Consider the following 23,221-nt stretch of genomic DNA (forward strand, 5'->3'; position numbering starts at 1 on the left):
ATATTCTAAAATAACACACACTGAACTAAAACAGCAATGTTATACAATAGGAAGGTCTAGCTGCTGTTTAAAAGGTAGCCAATTAACCAAATACCATGAATGCTTTAGTAGCGGAGAGGCTGTGAGTTACAGTATAAATATTTGGATCAAGTTCTGCTACACTGCAGCAAGACTGGGTTATTACTGATTAGGACATCTACCAAAGCAGTGAGTACACAAATAGCTTCACATATGTCCAATAACCCAATTTTAAAGCCCAAGCAGTACATGACCACAGACAGATTAATCACAATGACTGGGCCATTGATTAACCTGAATAGTTAACAACATGACAACTTTACAAAGTGTGGTCTGCTGGCGTTAAGCACCAGGGTTGCAACAAAACAATATATACCATAGAGGCAAAACTGAGGTGTGTCCAACATTCTCCAGCAAGGGGCTGCGTTAGAAAAATATATATAATTTTAATAAAAAATAAAATATGTATCTTTATTTAAAAAAAACAACAACCAACTAATTAGCTACAGAGGCTATATTATGACCTCCCTCCAATAGACGCTATTATGACCTCCCTCCAGTAGGCTTTGTGGAATAGCGCTGTCTCAATGCTGGTGGCAAGACACTGCTATATAAAAAAAACAAAAAATCTAGTCCCAAAAAAGGCCAGCAATATACAGGGTACACCGCTGGTCCTTAAAGGGACAGTCAAGTCCAAAAACAACATGTTTCAAATAGGGCATGTAATTTTAAACAACTTTCCAATTTACTTTTATCACCAATTGTGCTTTGTTCACTTGGTATTCTTAGTTAAAAGCTAAATTTAGGAGGTTCATACACTAATTTCTTAGACCTTGAAGGCCGCCTCTAATCTAAATGCATTTTGATAGGGCATTAGTTCACGTGTTTTATATAGATAACATTGAGCTCATGCACGTGAATTTACCATGGAGAAAGCTCTGATTGGCTAAAATGCAAGTCTGTCAAAATAACTGAAATAAGGGGGCAGTCTGCTAAGGCTTAAATACAAGGTAATTACAGAGCTAAAACGTGTATTATTATAACTGTGTTGCTTATGCAAAACTGGGGAATGGGTAATTAAGGGATTATCTATCTTTTAAAACAACAAAAATTCTGGTGTTGACTGTCCCTTTAAGGGGTTAAAAGGACACTAAAGTTATATTTTGGCATCTAGGATGGTAGGTATGATAAAATGTTGTTTTTTCTTTTTGTAACATCCATACTCCTGGATAAAACTAGTTTTTGTTTTTATGCTTGTTAAGCCATGTACCTGCCAACAATTAAAGCTGCTGGGGATGCCTAGAAACTGATCACTGAGTATTAGTTGTGCATAATTATGCATTTCCTGTTAGGTCACGTCAGTTTATAGCACACACAAAAAAAAAATTCTTAATCCAATACTATTTTATGGATTATAATTTAATTTCGGTTTCATACCATTTAAAGGCCTCATAAAATTGACAAGCATAACTACATTTAAAAAAAAAAACAAAAGAAAGAAATCATAGCCTATTGAATCCTTAGTAAAGAAGTATTATATATTATACAAACCTTCCAAGATTAACCGTGAATACCTCTTAAACCATTATTACTAAACACTTCTAAAAAGACACACTAAACTATAAGATACGTATCCATTTATAACCCATACAGTTGTGTATAAGGCAGGTGTATGTAACTGTAAACACCTGTGTATGAGCATATGAGATTTAAGGCATGAAAAAGGTGCCCTTTACACCTCTATTATAAGGGTACATTTTGCAGTCTGTGCCCTGAACAAAATACCTACGGAAAATGAATATATGTTATACGCAGTATCGTACCTAGTCTATCAGAGGTAACATTGTTTTATTGTGCTCAGGTACATCTAAATGACCAGGGATGGTACAAGACCTAATAAATAAGCCAGTGACTGTCCCAAGCATGGATATAATAAAGTCTGTCCTGTTATGGACACTTGAGAACTGGAGTTGGAAAAAGGAATGAATTGGTGACCTGGCAGCTCACAACGGCAAACTGAATTTGTTGTGTGTGCGGCCAAAACAAATTGAAAATAAAAAAGATGACTATGGTGTACTGTAAAAAAAAAAAACAACTTGCAGTTGATCACTATCTTATTAATATAAAGTCCTCTACGTCAGGGACAGTCAGAGGCTTTACCAGTGGAGACATTCATCTGCTCTGGGGTAGTGTATATTTACAAATTAGTACCTGGTCACCTGGCACTTGCAAGTGGTTCTGATGTACTAGTAGAAAAAAAATAATACCCATAATACAACTGATTTCCATATCCCTTTAATCAAATCCCTTTTTTTTGCAGTGCTCTGAATAAAACCAGTTGTCCATCAACTGTTCACCAGAAGTATTTGGGCCTGAAAGGTCTCATCAGCAAGTTGCTTTTTTTTTGTACATACTCAGGTCATGTGCCATGAGGAAGAGGTGGCGACATGAGGACGGAGACTTTTTAAACTGTTTAAAATGCTTTAAACTCCCAACTGAGTTGTGTGCGAGAACACTCCCCAGATTGTTACAGAATGCAAATGCGTTACATTATCTGCACAGACAGTTGCACAACAAAAGGCGGGGAATTGTAACCAGTAGTGTGATCTGCACACTAAGACTCTTACAAAAGTAGGGGTGGGGAAAGCAGCACTTCTGACACACCCTGCAGCAGCTTAGCTTTATATCAGTCGGTGGTGTGCGCAGACTGGCTTTTAAACCACAGTTGTGAATGTGTAAATTTAAATATATGTTTTAATTTTGGGAAAAAAACAAAAAAACATTAAGACACTAAGAAAAGTCATGGTCAATATGACATGGGAGCATATTTTGACCATAACCCTATAAGACAGAACGCAGGGAGGCAACGAAAATAACTTGGTGAATGTGATTTAAAACAATAAGTACTATTTCAACGATAAAGATCAAAAAGCAATGGCAGGAAAAAAAAGTGATCACATTATGCCAAACGTATCCCTCTACTTCCATTTGGGAACAGGGTGGAGCACTGCAAATTGCTGTGCTAAAAGAAAAAGATTTTTAAAAGTTTGGCCAAAATTTCAAATGTTTTTGGATTTTATATGACTATAACAATAGCTGACAAATCGGATATATAGGAACCAGAAAAGATTGTGTGTGTGTGTATGTGTGTGTGTGTGTGTGTGTGTGTGTGTGTGTGTATATATAATTGTTTTAAAAAAAAAAAAAAAAAAAGAGGATACAGACTTCCTGGTTATTGGGACTAGTAAAGCTGTGCCAACACTATAATATAAAATAAATATAAACTTAGTAGCCAGATGTAAATTTATAAGAGTTTTGGGTACTGACATTAATCTATAGAATAAGGCTTCTCAAATCCTACAATCCAAGAAACTATGGCTCCACAAATCTTAATTGTATGCAAACACCCTTGTATGGCTTTTAAAAAATAATGTGTTAACTTCTAACAAATCATTTACTTTCAGTGGCAAAATGTCTAATTACACTAACAGATATTTAGAATATAAAAATCTTTTGTTATGTTAATAGGGGCAAGCAGCAATTACATTTACATGAATCTATGCATTAAATGGTATCCTTTCACAATTCAAATGTTTAAAATTGTCAAATACATGCATAATGCCCCAACGTTGTAGAATACAAAATCCCACTCTATATGTGCTCTAGTACAATGGATGTTTCAGAACACACGTGGTGGAGGTGAAAGAGAAGTGAATATTTAACAAAGATATGTTGGTGAGAAAGATAGTTATTTTGGAGTAACATCACATACTCACATTGATTCACAGACATAAAAATATGAGTTTTTAAGAGGCAGTGACTTCCTGCTTTTTCCGTCTTCCTAAATAAACAAGGGGGGGGGGGGGCAAGGGGGTTGGAGTGACACCAAAACGATTCAAAATAAAATTGTCATAAAAATATATTTTAAAAAAGTATATCCAGTGAGGCCTGGAGATACAACTAGGTATAAAATTGGACTTTGTAGGCTGTATCAGATCATAGATTTATTTTTTTTTGGTTGCTTTATGAAGCTTGTTTTTCAGTGACGTGCCAGAAAAAAAAACTGCAGCTTGGAAGGAGAGAGGGGTGGGGGAGGGATTTAGATTATAAAAGAAGCATAAGAGAAGGTGAAAGGTCCGTTGGCAGGGGTGAGGCTTCAGGCATTAATGTAGCAGGAAATGGATTCAGAGCAAAACAGCAGGCTACTATAACTAGAGAGTGTGGGGGTATCTGAATAAAATGGTTTAAAAGATTAAAACAAATAATAATGCATAGCAGGCAGATGACCCTTCAACGGTTTACTTGTGATATTGTAAAAAACAAATAAAAAAATGATATATATAAATATATATATACACACACACATATATACACAAACACATACACACACCCCTATACACACAAAACCCTTTATACAAACTGATTAAAACTCTAAAGGGTTTAGATTTGGTAATAGTTTGTATTTTGAAATATTTGTATATTTGCGTCTGTAAAGCAGAACAGATTAGAGAACGGATGAGACCAAGGGGCCGATTTATTTAAGTGCGGACGGACATGATACGATGTATCGTATCATGTCTGCCGCACATCGATAAATGCTGACAGCATACGCTGTCGGCATTTATCATTACACAAGCAGTTCAAGTGAACTCCTTGTTCAATGCCACCCCCTGCAGATTTGCAGCCAATCGGCCACTAGCAGGGGGTGTCAATCAGCCCGATCTTACAGGTTCGGGCAGATTGATATCCGCAGCCTCAGAACAGGCGGACAAGTTATGGAGCTGCGGTCTTTAGACCGCTGCTTCCTAACTGCTGTTTCCGGGCGAGCCTGAAGACTTGAGCGGAAACAGGGGCATCAAGCTCCATTCGGAGCTTGATAATTTGGCCCCCCAAGTATAAACTACATTTTCTGTCATTTATGCAACATATATATATATAAAATAATACAGCTTATACGTACAACCTAAAGGTATACATTTGTCTACATAGTACCATCAAAATACAGTACTGTAATCAGAAAGATAATAGACTAAAACTACAGACTAGTTTTCCATTTTAGAATACAAAAACCAAACCAAAGATAAAGGCAGAGAAAATTGTGACTTACTGGTGAGGAAACACACAGTAACAACATGGCAACAAGAGCCAAATTGCACTCCCCTAAATGCATTTATGCAGCCAAGTAAAAACTGTCTGGAAAGACAGGACTTTACCTAAAATAATGTCAGTTACTGAAACTTTTACACATTAACGTAAGCATTGTTGCTTTAAAATCTTACCCCTTATTAGGACTCATTTCCATTTTTTGTTAAGGTTTAAGAAACTGATAGCCGCACAAAGAAAAAAAAATATATATATAATAATTTATGGTAGTGCAGAAATAAATTGCTATTGTTGCACACTAATTTTTACACTGTGTATTTCACCACTGAAAAGTGGCATATATATTTCTGGCCATGCCCAGTTAAGGACTTGCAGAGTGTTACCGTTCTTAGCTGAACTTTTGCTAAGTCCTTAGTTTGACGTTAATGCTAAAAATAAAATGTGAATTAGATCATTTTATGTCTGCGATAGTAAGTCCCTTTAATCAATTTATGGTGAAGATTTTTGGGTTATGAAGGTAACAGCAGAAACCACTAATACACTCACATGCCCCTTTCATTTTCAGACCCTAAGTATTACATCCATATATAAAATAAATATATATATATATATATATATATATATATATATATATATATATATATATATATATATATATATATATATATATATATATATATACAGGTGGCCCTCGGTTTACAACGGTTCAATTTACACCATTTCAGAATAACAACCTTTTTTTTCAGTCATGTGACTGCTATTGAAAAGCATTGAGAAGCAGTGCATTTATTAAAATAACCAGTAGGTGGAGCTGTCCGCTATGTTGCAGCAAAGCCAAACAAGCTGAAATTAATCAGTTTAACCTGACCTGAGCTATCAAGAAGATTTCAAAGGAACAAGATCTTCCTGTCTATAAATCAGTCCAGATTGGAATGCATAGAAAGAACTGTTTACAGAAAAATGCAAGTGGTCTGTGTGGTGTGATTATTTTATTAGGTTTATAATGCTGCTTAGCAAATGTTTTTGTTAATTTAACTTAGTTTAATTATATATTCTGTGTTGTGTGATTATTTTATTAAGTTTATAATGCTGTTTAGCATTTAAAGTCTTCATTTCAAAGCTTTTATTATATATACAGTATATATATATATATATATAATATAAAATATATATATATATACACACACACACCATATCTTTTATACCTAATTACCTAGAGCGCAGAAAACCTAACATTCTTCTCACCTGTCATTGACGGAATATTTTCTTGAGGTGCTAAAAGACAATTACTAATACAGAAATGTAGATTTTAAAGGGGCATGAAACTTTTTTTTCTTTCCTGATTCAGAGAACATGTAATTTAAATATCTTTCAAATTTACTTATATTATTACATTTTCTTTCTATCCTTTGTTGAAAAGCAGGAATATAAATTCAGGAGCATGGACGTGTCTGCAACACTATGCAAGAGAACTATATGGCAGTACTTTTTCCTGCCATACGTATGCTATCTACCGAAGTATCTTATTAAAGGGACACTGAACTCAATTTTTTTCTTTTGTGATTCAGATACTCCTTTTATTTTTTCTTTATTCTCTTGGTATCTTTTTTTGAAATGCAAGAATGTAAGTTTAGATGCCGGCCCATTTTTGGTGAACAACCTGGGTTGTCCTTGCTGATTGGTGGATAAAGTCATCCAACAATAAAAAAAAAGTGCTGTCCAGAGTTCTGAACCACAAAAAAGGTTAGATGCCTCTTTTTCAAATAAAGATAGCTAAAGAACGAAGAAACGTTGATAATAGGAGTAAATTAGAAAGTTGCTTAAAATTAAATGCTCTATCTGAATCACAAAAGAAAAAATTTGGCTTCAGTATCCCTTTAACAATGAATATCAGGTGAGCTAAGCAAATTTGATAATAGAAGTAAATTGGAAACTTTATTTTATGCTCTTTCTGAATCACAAAATGTAACTTCATGTCCCTTTAAAGGCAGAAAACAACTATCTACTCTGCCCACATTTCTATAGAAAGTTTAGACTTAAATAATCCTCAGGATGGTTATAGGTAAACACAGAATGCCATTGAATTCAACAGACTGTCTCAGTCAAATACTAAGAAATATATTTGGAAATCTTCAATATAAAAAATGTAAAACCACCTGTTTATATAATCTGTAATGTAATATCTCCCCACATATATAAGACCTGCAATTTTACTGAGTTTGAGCAGTGAAGACAAACGTGACAGTGTAGCTCTGAAATCTACACTAGACCCATAGTAAGCGTCTGTAGGGACAAACGTGGATTATTTGCCAGAGAAGGTTGTAACCATCTGCGGCAGACAAAGTTTTTTGGTAAAATAGGGAGCAAACATTAGACAGAATCTCCTGTTCCAGAAGGCAGAATATTGCCCACAAGAAGCACCCTTACAATGCATGTTTTTCACTACTGTAATAAAACATTAACCCCTTAATGACCGGACCATTTTTCAATTTTCTTACCCTTAATGACAATGGCTATTTTTACATTTCTGCAGTGTTTGTGTTTAGCTGTAATTTTCCTCTTACTCATTTACTGTACCCATACATATTATATACCGTTTTTCTCGCCATTAAATGGACTTTCTAAGGATACCATTATTTTCATCATATCTTATAATTTCCTATAAAAAAAAATATAAAATATGAGGAAAAAATTGAAAAAAACACACTTTTTCTAACTTTGACCCCCAAAATCTGTTACACATCTACAATCACCAAAAAACACCTATGCTAAATAGTTTCTAAATTTTGTCCTGAGTTTAGAAATACCCAATGTTCACATGTTCTTTACTTTTTTTGCAAGTTATAGGGCCATAAATACAAGTAGCACTTTGCTATTTCCAAACAACTTTTTTTCAAAATTAGCGCTAGTTACATTGGAACCCTGATATCTGTCAGGAATACCTGAATATCCCTTGACATGTATATATTTTTTTTTAGAAGACAACCCAAAGTATTGATCTAGGCCCATTTTGGTATATTTCATGCCACCATTTCACCGCCAAATGTCATCAAATAAAAAAAAAGTTCACTTTTTCACAAATTTTGTCACAAACTTTAGGTTTCCCACTGAAATTATTTACAAACAGCTTCTGCAATTAAGGCACAAATGGTTGTAAATGCTTCTTTGGGATCCCCTTTGTTCAGAAATAGCAGACTTATATGGCTTTGTGGTTGCTTTTTGGTAAGTAGAAGGCCGCTAAATGCTGCTGCGCACCACACGTAAATTATGCCCAGCAGTTAAGGGGTTAAATTAGGTAGCTTGTAGGGAGCTTGCAGGGTTAATTTTAGCTTTAGGGTAGAGATCAGCCTCCCACCTGACACATCCCACCCCCTGATCCCTCCCAAACAGTTCTCTTCCCTCCCCCACCCCACAATTGTCCCCGCCATCTTAAGTACTGGCAGAAAGTCTGCCAGTACTAAATAAAAGGAGTTTTTATTTTTTTTAATAAAAAAAAATAAAATGTTTTAGCTGTGATGGACTCCTGCCTTAGCCCCAACCTCCATGATCCCCCCCCCCAGCAATCTAACCCTCTCCCCTACCTAATTGCCGCCATCTTGGGTACTGGCAGCTGTCTGCCAGTACCCAATTTGCCCCCCAAAAAAGTGTTTTTAATTATTTTTTATTACTAATTTATTTTTTTCTGTAGTGTAGCAGCCCCCCACAATACCCCAACCCCCTCCCCCTCCCAGATCCTCATATATATATATTTCCCCCCCTCTTCCCACTCATTGGTGTCAGTGTGGGTAGGTGATCGCGGGCGTGCGCGCGCACGCGCATGCGCGCCCCCCGCACGCACCCGGCGTGCACATTGCACTAACAGGAGCCGGATGCCGGGTAGCGATGGGCCGCCCACCCGCCTCCCAGTTGCGCTCCCACCCACCAACGAACCGGCCGCATCGCTACCGGTGCAGAGAGGGCCACAGAGTGGCTCTCTCTGCATCGGATGCTTTCTAAGGGTATTGCAGGATGCCTCAATATCGAGGCATCACTGCAATACCCTGAGAGCTGCTGGAAGCGATTGCGATCGCTTCCAGCACTCTCTTAGACAAGTGACGTACCAGGTACGTCCATTGTCACTAACTGCAAGTTTTTGCAGGACGTACCTGGTACGTCACTTGTCATTAAGGGGTTAAAAGGGACATGAAACCCAATTTTTTTTCTTTCATCATTCGGGTAGAGCATGACATTTTAAATAACTTTCCAATTTATTTCTATTATCTAATTTGTTTTGATCTACCTAGGTAGGCTCAGAAGCTGCTGATTGTTGGCTTTCAGCTAGCTCCCAGTGTCCCTTCAACAAAGGATACCAAGTGAATGAAGCAAAATAGAAAATATAAATAAATTGAGAAGTTGTTTAACCCCTTCATGCCAGGACTTAGACTACATCGGAACAAAGTTTCGATGTAAACAAATAAGTACAAATTTAACTCAAACGCTCGTGAATTCGAACACGTAATTTCAATGATGGGATTGAGTGATTGCCTATGACTCTAGGCACGCCCTCCAGCCTGTGATCCCATTTAGGAAGCAGCTATGGCTTCAGGGCAGCCAAACGGCTAAGACGTTACATGGCATCCTAACGGCGCTAAAGCCCAGCGCAGTTAGGACGTCATGGAATCTCCTAACATCGGGGGGTTAAAATGGTATGATCTATCTGAATCATGAAATAAAAGTTTGGGTTTCATGTCCCTTTAAGAAAAAAAAAAGTGTGTCAAGGTTGTTTTAGAAGCATTTACCACCTACACAGTCTTTCACCTAGCAAGATAAGACGTAATTATACTAAACACTGCCTATCACATGGTAGCCCTCTATAGAACTACAGAATTATGAAGTTGCTAATGCATACAGTATGTATGCTACTCACACACCTATTACAATATACAAATAATATTACAAGGAGCCCAAATATTAAAATAAGCAATCCAACCCTGACGCATGTAAAATAACAAATCAAACCACAAAAAGGACAGCGCTACAAACACCTTATCATAACATGAATCCCCTAAATACACCCAGAGTACCCTTAAGTCAGCTGTCTGTTGTGTAAGAGAGAGGATCTCAGCAGCAAGACCATGCTATTTCCACATGCCTCAGGCCCAGTAGATCGGCACAGTCTCCCCACCACAAGCAGGACCCTCTCTGTTACAGCCCTGGAAGCTGCTTGCAACATGTCACATACATCTGTACAACACACTTGTATTTTAGTGAAGCCGTTTACTCTGCACAATATTATGGAGCATACTTTTGTATGTCCTGTGCACCTCCATACGAAGAGTGCACCTGCTAAGTGAACAAGAAGTGAAGCACATAACATTGCAGACTGAGCAAGTGCAGTGTCTGATTGTGGGTATATAGATGTACACTCAATTTAGTGAAATGCACAGTAAGCTATCAAATATTATTGTTTAGTGTTTCGCAATACTACTTCAAATCAAAATTGAAATGTGCTTGTTGTGTACATTTCATGAATTATTTTGTTTAAAATGTTGTTTCTCATGAACAACGGGTTTAAGAAATATAAAGATGAGAAAGTTCTTTTCTATAAACAGACTCTGCTTGAGTTCATAAAAAAAAAATCAACACACCCAGTCTACACTCCACTGTTAATCAAGCTAGGCTTACAAACTTTTGCCACGGAGAAGGCCCAGAATGTGCGGTCACCTTGCATGAAAGGTCAATGGAATTTACTGGGCATGGGAAAGGCCAATTGCAGAACCAAAACAAGAGAGTGAGACTGAGTCAGACTTTGGTTTTAAAAAAATATGTATAAATGATTTTATTACAAAAAAATGCATTCCAATCGTTTTATGAAGACTATTTACAGAAACGTATTTCCTCACCTTTATCTTTAATTAAAAACTACTTAGTTTGAAACTAGAAGGAAATTCCTCTTGCATAACGCAGTTATTCATTCTCACTGGCGGAAAAAAGAAACTCCCACTGCTTTTCTGGTGACAGTAATTCCGTGAATATAATGAGAAAAGCGGGTTTATTCAACACAAAAACATTTAAAAAAAAAAAAAAATTTAAAAAAAAAAAGATGAAAAATTATATTTTTCAAAAATACACTATTCTACATGGAAGAAAAATATACACAATATCTTGTTTAGGACTTTTCCTAGTTATGTAAATTGGATAAGCAAATGGGTACAAATACATTTTTTTAAACAACCTATAAAGGATTTCATCAAGCCATCATCTATATCAACTGTAAATGAAAAATATTGTGTGAAGTATATATATATATATATATATATATATACAGTATATATATAACCTTAGTCTGCAAACACTAACAAAAAAATTAAGAACCAATAACCTTTTAGGCAATTTGCATCAGCGCTGTAACTTTAAAAAAATGAGTTAACTCCTAAAAAGATTTTTTTTTTTACTATTTTCTGTAACCAAACTTCACAAGTGCAATTCACTGAAATATTGCAGTGAACTACAATATTTTTCATTTAAGCATATTTGACACCCCCTCCCCAACCAGTCAATAAAACAGAATTAAATTTTCCAAACCTAAATATATAATAGGATAATAGCCCCAAATCACAATGTATCCAGTAAACTGATATTTTGGAGCATTTACTTGACTTTTTTTAATCAAATATATGAATCAAATCTACAATGTAGGATATTTTATGATTTTCAATTAACTGCATTTAGAGTATATGATCCCTAATATTTAGAGTATATGATCCCTAATATTTCCCTGAATGAATTGTATTTTGGGGCATTTCCTTTCAAGTTTAAATTAAAAAAAAATTATAATCCCCAGAATAGCAACAAAGAGAAATATTTAATAAACAATATTTTTCAATGAACTGTTTAAGCAATTCATCCCTATTAATTCCCACCAACTGTATTTCAGAGCATTTAAAAAAAAAAAGCCTATATTGAAAAATATTACATTAAAATATATTTTCCAAAAAAAAAACTCCAATACCCTCCTTATGTTGCCAATAGTAACTAACGTGCTCCAACCCAAAATATAGAACTTGAATTAAAAAAAAAAGATACATTAGATTACAATATTCCCCGATTACCTGTCCCTTTAGGATTGTGTTCCATCACATAATAGTGTTTAACCCTCCCCTCTCCAAAACTTATTTGCTAGGACATATTAAAATAAAGGGATATATATGGTATATATTATTTTTTTTTCTCATGAGAACAAGAAATAAACAAAGAATATAATAAGATTTCACTTGTTACTCGACCTTTCGGCAGGTAAGAGAAGGAGGTTGTGTTGATTTTCATGGTTTGATGTTGGGGAGGAGGATTCATGGACACTGGTGCCTTCCTCGGCCATAACAACCATTAATAATCTGTATTTTGGGGGGGATTCATATGGTTTTTGATGTTTTTGTGGTATTTTTTACCCTTCAATGCACTCCGCCATCTTTAGGTGAAAATGAGGGGGGTTTGCGGTCCTTTACCAGTCCACTTGTTTTTTTTACTGTAAAACTTGAGAAATTAAGGGGATTTTGAAGTGATTCTAGGCCCCTATATAGGGTTCACAGGGAACAAATTATGAAGGCGGGATAAGGGGACTGTAGAAAATAGCTGTGGTGAAAATAAGCTCATAAGGGGGCTTTGGGGGGGACGATATTTGGGATATTTTGAGGGGAATTGGCAATTTCTCAGAGAGATGGTAACTCCGTGTGTTCGTGGCGCAGTGAGGAAAATAATACACAAAATGGCGGCTTCGCAGAACTAAGGGAGGCGGTCGTCACATTGACGTCAAAAAGCTTGGGAGCCCGCCTTGAATTTTGTAAAAACCCTCCCCCTTTAAACGTGTCAGGCTGTTTCCGGAAGTGTGTTTTGATTGGACAACCGGGTTGTCATAGTGACGGGGCGGGAACGTTAGAGTTCGAAGAATCAAGGACAGTAATTTAATGAGGCGAGAAAGATGGCAAGGTGCGCGCGGGAGAAAGAGCCTATATGAAAACGTGCGTTAGCGTAACTACGCAATGCATGCCGGCCGTTGTAGTTTTTATGTATTCAAAGGGGCAAAAAGCATTTAAAAGGGAAATATGTCAAAACTTGCGCTTACGTTATAAGGGAATAGAACATACAATTCCTTCCTAAAACGTATATTTTATTTATTTATTTTAAAGATCACTTTTTTTCATAAATGGTGATTGATACATGGAGTAGTTTTCCTGAAGACGTGGAAGGGCAATATACAATAATGTAATCGGAAGGAAAAAAATGTCTGAAATAATGCAAAAGTTTAGATAAATAAGAAACATTGGCTGCTAAAATATAAAGGTTAAAAAAATATATGTTAAAACATTAATTCAAATAATTTCAGACTGATCCAACTGTGGTGATTGACAAGCCCTGCTCTTGTGCAACCAGTTGGAGGCGGTGATATTGCAAGAGCATCCACTAGCACAATGGTCAGTAAGGGTACAAAATCTTGCCTGTAATTTGCAATCCCTGTGTTCTGGTAAGAGAGCAAACTTGGAAATGGAAAGGTTAGTCACCGCATCTGGCCAAATGGGACAAGCTCAGGTACCACGTCAAGGTCCTTTCCAATACCTGAGACGTGGTACCTGAGCTTGTCCCATTTGGCCAGATGCGGTGACTAACCTTTCCATTTTTGCTTTTAAATCTTAGCTGAGAGCTTGTAAGTGAGTGCTGGGTTTTCTCTGTGTGTTGTATTAATTTGTTTTGTAATTTTCCCTATGGTTCTTGCACCCAGACCTGTCTGGGGTTAACTGCTTGTGGCTCTGGGGACAGCACAGCTTCCTGTGAGTGCCAGTGGCACCCAGGGCTGAGCATGTTGCAGGGTCATGGGATGTGTACCCGGTCCGGTATGAGAGTGCAGTTCCCTTCTGTGTTTTGTATATATATATATATATATATATATATATATATATATATATATATATTTAAAGAGAAAAAGAATAACTCCTTGTATAGGCCATTAACAGATCTAGACAAGAAGTTCAGTGGAGGGAGATGACGCTGTTATGTCAACACGCAACGTAGCACAGCGTGAGCACAGACGGAGGTACGGACCTGATAGAGGCGAAGAGGAAGCCACGTCCGATACCAATTCTGAGGTTCCAGAGACCGGTGCGGAGACCCATGCTTGAGGTGTCAGGGGGCGGTGTAGTACAGTGGTGGGCTGCACCAGAATTGACACCTTCGAGAGTGCCGCAAGGTAGAAGCTGTGCCGTGGACGACCACGCAAGTTGCTGTATACAGCGTAACAAGAAGGGCCTAGCGGTCAGTCCTTTCTGACTGCCGACCAACGCTGGGGCCTTTTGTTGGTGTTCGAGAAGGGGAAAGCGGAACACCTTTAAGGCGCAGAACCTTCAACTCCCATAAAGAAGGAAGCAAGGGAGAGAGACCCAGAAAGGCCCAATAAGATCCGGGCGAGAGGTCAAGCCAGAGGATGGAAGAAAGGAAAGAAGGGGATGTAGGAACTATTTATTTTACTCCATCTTGAACTCCGGAGAAAGTTACTTTTTCCTTTTTGTCTTTCTCCCGCTCCTCCCCTGTGCCTCTGAGGGTTGCTGAGCTGGAAAATTTTATATGCTTTGCCTGTTTTTTTTTTTTATTTGCTTATGAAAAACTAAAGTCCCTGGTAAAATTGATAGTCCTCAGGGCCCCTCAGTGCACCCTAACTTCGCACTTCTCTTAATTACCCTCCAATACAAATCCCCCTATAGAAAGAAAAAGAAAAGAAAGGGAAAAGAGAAGTTAAGAAAAAGAAAAGGAGAGTCTAATTGAGGCTTCAATTGTAAATTGGGGGAAATTTGAATTACTGAGGTAAAGGCCTTGTCTAGTAAAGAGGTGAAAACATACCTGGGGGCTGATATACAGCAAACTGAGAGACTTGTGAATCTTTCATCTGTGTATATACTAAGTGTGAAAAATTTGTAATGAGATAGAACTAATTCCAAAGGCATATGGATAAATATCTCACCCAATCAAAAATGTCACCAAAGATGAAACAAGCAGAGAAAAAAAACTAACAAATCTGCTAGTATAATCAGCTCCCCGAATAAATCTTTAAGGGAAGATAGGATTCCTGACACCTCATTTGCAGGGGAGATTGCGACCCTAGTTTCTGCTCTAATAGGTCCAAAGTTGGAAGAAATCAATATAAGGTTAAACACAATTCTAGAGGAATTGAAGAATCAAGCAGAAAGAATAAAGGAAGCAGAACAGAGGATCTCAAATTGCGAGGATGCTCAAAATATGGTACAACTACAGGTGGAATCTCTTGTAAAACAAAATTTAACCCTGTTCAATAAAATTGATGATTTGGAAAACAGGTTAAGGCGGAACAATCTGCGTCTAATTGGTATACCCGAGTCCTTGTCCTTTCAGGAATTAAAAAAATTTGTGGAACACTCCATCCCTGAGATGCTTGGATTAAATCCAGGGGAGAATATCTTCACAACCGAAAGAGTACATAGAATGGGAAGAGAGAGAGACCTCTCAACATCAAACGTTAGGAGACCGAGGCCAGTCATAGCGAAGTTTCTAAATTTCCAAGGGAAAAGCGAGATCATTAGAGCCTATAGGAAACATCAGCCTCTACAATACCAAGGAACAAAGATCCTGCTCTTCCAGGACTTTTCTAACGAAACTTCAATGAAGAGGAAGCAATTTTCATCTATATGTTCCCGTTTACTGGCTGAAAATAGGTTTTTTTCCTTGCTATACCCAGCCAGACTTAAGATAAAATCGGACACAGAATTTTTTTTCTTTGACTCTCCTGAAGTAGCTCTTTCTTATCTGGAAAATGAATCAAAGGAGGGAAAGAATTAAATGAGAGTCCCCCTTCCATTTGGTATTCTGGATATGTGTATCTACGTATATATTTTATTGTATGTTTTTTTAACAGGTCTCTGTTTTTGTTTTCCCGGGTTTTAAACTATTGCTTTTGGGTTTTGTTTTGTTTTTTTTTTCCCTCCTCTCCCACAAAGAAATCTGTTATGGCCGTTTTTTTTCAATTTTTTGATTATTATTCTTTTTTTTTCAAGAAACTTGTTACGACTCTTTTTGACAATTTTTTTTTTCTCTATTTAATACAGGTAGCTTAAAAACGCTACTTTCTAACACTTGGATAAGTGGAAAAATTTTCGGAAAAATGCTAAACTATGCTGATGTATATATATGAGTTTAGTGTAATTATGGATATGAAGGGGTTTGATTATGTTATCAGATATGGGTTCAAGTATTGTGTGTATTAACAGAAGGAAACTAGGGGTACTCAATGAGAAGAAGGGGAAAGGGGGTCACAGTTGTGAACACAAGTTGCTAAAAATTTTAGAATGTATTATGTTGATGTATGTAACTTTATAGAACTGACACGTAGTAGTAATATACTCACCAGACATTTTGATAAACACAGGTATCGGTAAAATAGGTATAGATGATAAATATAGGTGATCACAAGTTGCTAAAAATGTTAGAATGTATTATGTTGATGTATGTGACTTTATAGAATTGACATGTAGTAGTAAAATACTCACTAGACATTTGATAAATACAGGTATCGTTAAAATAGGTACAGATGATAAATATAGGTGGCATAAATGCTACTTTAGGTCACATGGTTTTTATGGGAATTTTTTTTTTTCTGATAAAGAGTTACTTTGCATAAATTTAGGATAGTGGTTTATATGAATACATTTATTATCTTATTAAGTAAAACACAACGATGAGTTAGGAAACCATGGGTGTGAGCAATGGATTCACTGATAAAAAGTAGTTATAGGTATTTGCAAAAAGGGATTACTTGTAAATACAGGTGGTTCAAGGGTAATAGGTAATATTTTTGGAGTACATAATTTATGAAAGAATCCATGAAAGGAGGTATATATAATAAAAATATTGTATTAGTGGAAAATAAAGGATTTAAAAAAAATTTTATTCTCTCCCCCCCTGCCCTCTCCTCGCCTCTCCCCTGGAGGTCCCACGGGTTCTCGTTTATCTATCCTCCTCCCTAGGCTGAATGGTTAAAATCTTAACCTGGAATATAGTGGGGATTCACTCCCCAATAAAAAGAAAGGCAGTTATGAACTTTCTAGGAAAAGGGGATTTTTTTTTTTTTTTATTTTGTTTTTATTGAGGTTTGATAAAGGCTTACAAAAATTCTTGAAGTCAGGATAACATTTAAACAAAACAATATCGGAATACAATCTTAACAGAGTTTAACGTGCCTTACAGTCTTCGAGCCTTTTAGGGTTCGGAGGGGGCCTCTTTTGGGTCCCTTTGTCTACATAAAACAGTAAAAAAGGCTCTCACAGAGAATAAGAGACCACTTATGGATCCCGTACATGAAACCTCATTTTTCAAAAAGTATTGTAAACAATTTAGTTAAACTATAGAAAAGGGGTTAAAGAAGAAAATAGGGGAGGAGGAACAAGGGGAAGGGTAGGGGGTTAGTGTTGCTGTGCTTATTGAGATAGTTATCAACAATTTTTTTCTTTTGGTTAAAACAAATTGACTCGTTTAGGATTCTGTTTAGACAGTTAGGGTTTCATGAGGCTGGCGATGTGTGTGTGTTACCCACCTTATCTGAGGAAAAGGGGATTTTTATATAGCTTGTTTACAAGAAACCCATTTATCAGATAAAGAACATAGAAAGATCAAAGCTCGATGGCTGGGAGAAACCTTTTTCTCATCCTATATAAAATCCTCCAGAGGGGTGATGGTCCTATTCCATACAAGACTGGAATACAAAATCTTAAACACATTTACAGATAGAGAGGGAAGATACTTAATTATTAGACTCTTTATTCAAGACGAAGAATATCTTTTAGTCAATATTTATGGTCCAAATACTTCCAACGAAAGATTTTGGAATTTATTAGTAAAGAAAATGTTTAAATTTCCGAAAGCTAAAATTCTGCTGTTGGGGGATTTTAATGCTACCCCAAATTCGTATCTGGATAGAAGGAAAGTGGGAATTGGTAATACTAAAGCTAAATTAAAGCCTGCTCAGCTGAAATTTAAAAAAAAAATATTTAATCTACTTTATAATTCACTAAAATTAGTTGACATATGGAGGCTGCTAAACCCTTATAGCCTAGAGTATACATGCTGTTCCAAGACCCATAACACACTCTCAAGATTGGATCTTTTTTTGATCTCGGATCTATTGGTTTCTAAGGTTGAGAAATGTACTATTGGTGACTTTAGCTTGTCGGACCATGCTCCGGTTACTTTATCTATTGCGACGAAAAGGAAATTTCTACTTAACTCTTTTTTCTTTCCGGCTTATCTGCGGGATTCTATTAGATTTAAAACCTTTCTAACCAAAGCATGGGAAGACTATAGAACTTTCAATAGTCACTGCAGGAATAACGTTCAGCTATTTTGGGAAACTGCGAAAGTCTATCTAAAAGCGGAAATATCTAGTTATGTGGCAAAGTTAAAAAAGAGAATATGAGAAAGGATAAGGCTCTCTTAGATAAAGTGAGGGAGTCATATACCTTGTTCTTAGAAAGACCCTGTAAGTTAAATACCGACAACTACTTTCAGACCAAGAAAGAAAGAGAGACATTTCTTCTGGGAGAAGCACAGGTACTTTTATACAAAAACAACGCCAGATTTGCAAAATTTGGTAAAAAAGTTGGTAAATTCATGGCCTCAATGTTTAAAAGACAATCTAGGAAGAAACCAGTTGCAGTGATAAAGGTAAAGGATCAATTGTACACAGAACAAGATCAGATTTCGCAACTATTTCACAGCTTCTACTCTGATTTATATTCATCTCAGTGTCCAGATTTAGATAATATTAAAACGTTTTTGGATGTGATTCGTTTTCCCAAAATTTCAGCAGAAAATTGTGAAGCTTTAAATCAGCCAATAGCAGAAAATGAAATTCAAAGAACTATAAATTCAATGGCTTGAGGGAAAGCTCCAGGCCCGGATTGTTTGCCTGTTGAGTTCTACCAAATCTTGCGAAGAGATAGGTCCAGTACTGACTGATCTTTACAATGCATACTTTAGAACAAAATGTAAGATTTCAGAAAGTTTTAAAAGGGCCAATATAATTTTAATTCCAAAGGTTAATAAAGATCCAGTAGATATGACTTCGTATAGACCAATTTCGCTGCTTGGCCTTGATTATAAAATCTTGATGAAGATAATGACGGAAAGGCTAAAACCCTTACTGCCAGCAATTGTGCACCAGGACCAGGCAGGGTTTATTACCGGCAGAGCATCAGAGATGAATATAAGAAAAATTTTACAGGTAATTTGTCAATATGGGGGTGACCGCTCTGCCCTGCCAGAGGCCTTCCTGCTATCTTTGGATGCAGAGAAGGCCTTCGACAGGGTGGAGTGGCCCTTCTTGATCCAGGTTCTAGAGAAATTTGGATTTGAGGGTTTTTTAAGGAATTTATTATCAAGGTCTATTCAGACATTAAAGCTTCTATATTGATCAATGACTCTATGACAGACTCTTTTATGTTAACAAGAGGTACCCGTCAGGGATGCCCGATGTCACCACTATTGTTTGATCTTATGATGGAACCCTTAGCCATTAGGTTGAGAGATTTGTTGATTGGAATTAATATAGGTCAAGTAAAATTTAAAACCGCCTTATTTGCAGATGATCTTCTGCTCTTTGTCGCTGAACCAAAAAATCAAATTGATGCGATTATAAGGCGGCTTGAGCAATACGGCGTGGTTTCAGGATATAGAACAAACCTTTCAAAATCTAAAATTCTTTGGCTTAAAGAGAACTCAGGGGATTTACAAAGTTATCAGTTTATAGAAACTAAAACCCTGGAGTACCTGGGCTTGAAAATCTCTGCCAATATAGCAGATTGGTATAAAGATAATTTTGCTACAATACTGGGGGATAGTAAAGATAGATTAAAATCATGGGTGTCACTTCCGGTCTCCCTGACGGGAAAAATAGCTCTCTTTAAGATGTTCATTATTTCTAAGATTCTTTATACAGTAAGGATGTTCCCTCTTTTAATAAACAAAAATGACTTATAGCGTTTCAATCAATCACTAAGGTTGTTTTTATGGAGTGGAAGAAAACCAAGATTGAAATTAACTAAGCTATACCAGCCATATAGTAAAGGCAGGTTGGCCCTACCTAACCTAGAACGTTATAATCATGCTGCTATTTTACGATTCACCCTGGATTGGCTATCAAGGTTCTTCATATATTCTGAAGAGACTCTAGAGAATCAAGTTTGTTCCCCGCTCTCCTTAAACTATGTTTTGTTTGCTACAAATAGAGAGTTAGGAAGGAGACTTCTGGAGCATCCTCTGTATAGGGATATAATAAAAATATGTAGAAATCTATCTAATGGTATCGGAATAAGACAAAATATTTCAAAATGGATGCCGATAATCGGCAAACCCCCATTTTCCCTTAGGTAACACGTTGGGCATCTTTAAAAAATGGTCACCAGAGAGACCATTGGTAGTGAGAGACTTTTACAATTCTAATTTGAATAAAGTTTATGCATTTGATAAGTTTCAAGAACATTTTCCTGCAGTACAAAAAAAACATATGTTCTACTTTATACAAGTTAAAAGTTATATTCTCAAATTGATCAATTTGGCTCCTCAGATGTGGAGAGACCATCCTCTGGTTGACGTCGTAAAAGTTAGGAAGGGTTTGTTATCTTTTGTCTATAAATTTTTGTTGTCCCTAGACGAAAAGTCAGCAGTATCAGAGTTGTCATCTTATTGGACAACAGTGGTTGAGTCATCTGACCTGGATAAAATACGTCTGAAAAGCTTAACCACTACCCAAAATTTTTTTCTTCATCTTACTACAGAGAAACTCAATTCAGAGTGCTACATAGAGATTATTTAATTCCGCGTAGAGTGGCAAAGTGGAATAAGAATGTGTTTAACTTCTGTTCTAAGTGTCACTCTCAGGATCCAGATTTAATCCATTTGCTATGGGGTTGTCCAAAACTAAATCAGTTTTGGATGAAGACGGAGTATTTTCTTTCTAATATACTTAAAAGGAAAATACATTTAACGAGAGAATCTATTTTTTTTCTCAGATCTCACCATTCCTGGGACAGAGACATTAATTTTTTAGTAGTGGCAATAATAATTATCTTTGGATACTGGATCTCATGTAAAGTACCCTCTATTGCGGAAGCAAGGAAACTTTTATTAGAGGCAGCAATGTAGGACTTGGAAGGCCTTTGTGTGCTTCCAGGGCAATGATTTTGTATAATATATAGAACAAATTATAAACATTAAGCTAAACTAGGGCTAGGGGCAGGGAGAGGAGGGGGAGGGGATAGGGTAGGAGATAGGAGAGAGAGCAATATTCGAAGGGGTTCTTTTTTTTTTTTTTTTTTTTTGTGTCCGGGAAAATGTTATTGTTCTTTGTTTAAGAAGACTATAAGACCAGGTCGTATGTTTTGTGTTTATGCTAGTCCGTTGTTTGTTTTTCTTGTATAGAAATTTGTCTGTTACATGTTTTATATATTAAAATAATAAAAATGGTAAAAATCTAGACAAGTCAGACAAGCTTCTCAACTTATGCATCATTACACGTATGTACGTACGTACATACGTATAAATCATTACACACTCCGACCAATCACACGAGAAGGATCTGCGCCACCTGTGCAAACCTTCCCTGCAAGGGCTCCGGAGCAGCTTACGCTGCTTCGTGCATGGAGCCCAAAGTTTCCAATGCAGCAAAGGATTCTTGATATGAAATGCAAATTAATTTCACAATGACTCCCTTTTTTACTTCAATCTGCTTATAGGCAGACTCCCTTTAAGCAATATCATTGCTGTGTACCCAGCTTTTAAGCTTAGCTAGGGTTAGTACAGTGATTCAGAACTACCCAGGACAGCCGTTTTGTGGTTTTGCCACTCATCAGCTGGGAGTAGGTTGAATCACTGATGGGTGAAGTTGATTTCCTAGTAAAAAAAAAAATTGGGGAGGGTGAAATGCAGAGAGAATTGTGTAGCCCATTAACAAAACATAAGACTCTAGATACATTGTTTCCAATACAGCAAAGGATTCTGGGTAATATAAGCAAATGTAGTTCACAATGCCTATAAGCAGATTGAAGTAAAAAGGGGAGGCATTGTGAACGTCATTTGCATATATTACCCAGAATCCCTTGCTGTATTGGAAATAATCAAGAGAAAACAGAAAAAAATATAGCGCTAAATTCTAGAGGATAACTAGGCCACTCTCTAACAGTCACCCCAAGACTGTTACGTAGTAAATTTTTTTATAAAAGGATAAAGAGGGCGCTAAAATGCTAAGTTACCCACCACACCTAATCATAAATACTACGATAGCATCTATAGAGAAATAATGAAGGAACAAAAGAAAAGTAAAATGATGTGTATAAAACTTTACTGTACGAAAAAATACAATAATAATAAAAGACAGATAACAGGGACGTCTCCCTTATACATTAAAATAAGACCATATCATTAAAAAATAAGACTGGAATGCCACCCTAAAAATACTTAAAAAATAAGTTTAAAAAAAAATTGTTTTAAAACGTTATCAGCAAATCTCAGTTGGATGAAAAGTCCAATCATGGGTCAACTAATGATACAATGTATACAATAATGTCTCCAGCCAAGATGAGATTGTCCCAAACAGTGATTAATCAGCTACACAGTGTCTGTTTATAACAGATCCAACAAGCGCGGCACAAGTAACAGATTGATTACAGCGTTAGAAAGATTTTGAAAGATTGGCGTTTAACAATAAAGCCACCATATAATGTAGGTATTGTTCACCTTATTGCTGAAAAGAAATATTCTTACTCACACCTCTGTTAAACGGCTGTTTATCGATCTTTACTCCCACTTCTGATGGTATCCCAAATGTGGACAGAGTCTCTTAGGACTGCACGCTCCTTGCAGTGTCTGCTGAACCCGGTCAGTGTTTAGAGAGACTGCACGCTCCTCCGGCTTCCGTTGATATTAAGTAGGATCCCAGAACAGGAGGGAGATGATTGTACAAAGTCCCGCACTTAGTGTGGAACACGCGCGGGCAACTGAAAACTAGGTACCTAGAATCCAAAAAAGGTGTCCTTAACAGGTAAACAACTCA

At 36.6% G+C, this 23,221-nt stretch overlaps 1 protein-coding gene across 1 annotated transcript in view; it reads right to left on the reverse strand.

Moving 5' to 3' along the window:
• ZC3H4 (zinc finger CCCH-type containing 4) overlaps positions 1-12,870 on the reverse strand; it is a 123,246-nt gene extending 110,376 nt beyond the window's left edge. Inside the window, exon 1 of the mRNA XM_053721821.1 lies at positions 12,387-12,870. Within this exon, the coding sequence (XP_053577796.1) occupies positions 12,387-12,487 (101 nt within the window). The 5' untranslated portion in view covers positions 12,488-12,870. The remainder of the gene's footprint in view (positions 1-12,386) is intronic.
• Positions 12,871-23,221: the final 10,351 nt, after the last annotated feature.

Source organism: Bombina bombina, chromosome 7 (assembly GCF_027579735.1).
Source record: "Bombina bombina isolate aBomBom1 chromosome 7, aBomBom1.pri, whole genome shotgun sequence".
In the NCBI taxonomy this organism is placed as follows: domain Eukaryota; kingdom Metazoa; phylum Chordata; class Amphibia; order Anura; family Bombinatoridae; genus Bombina; species Bombina bombina.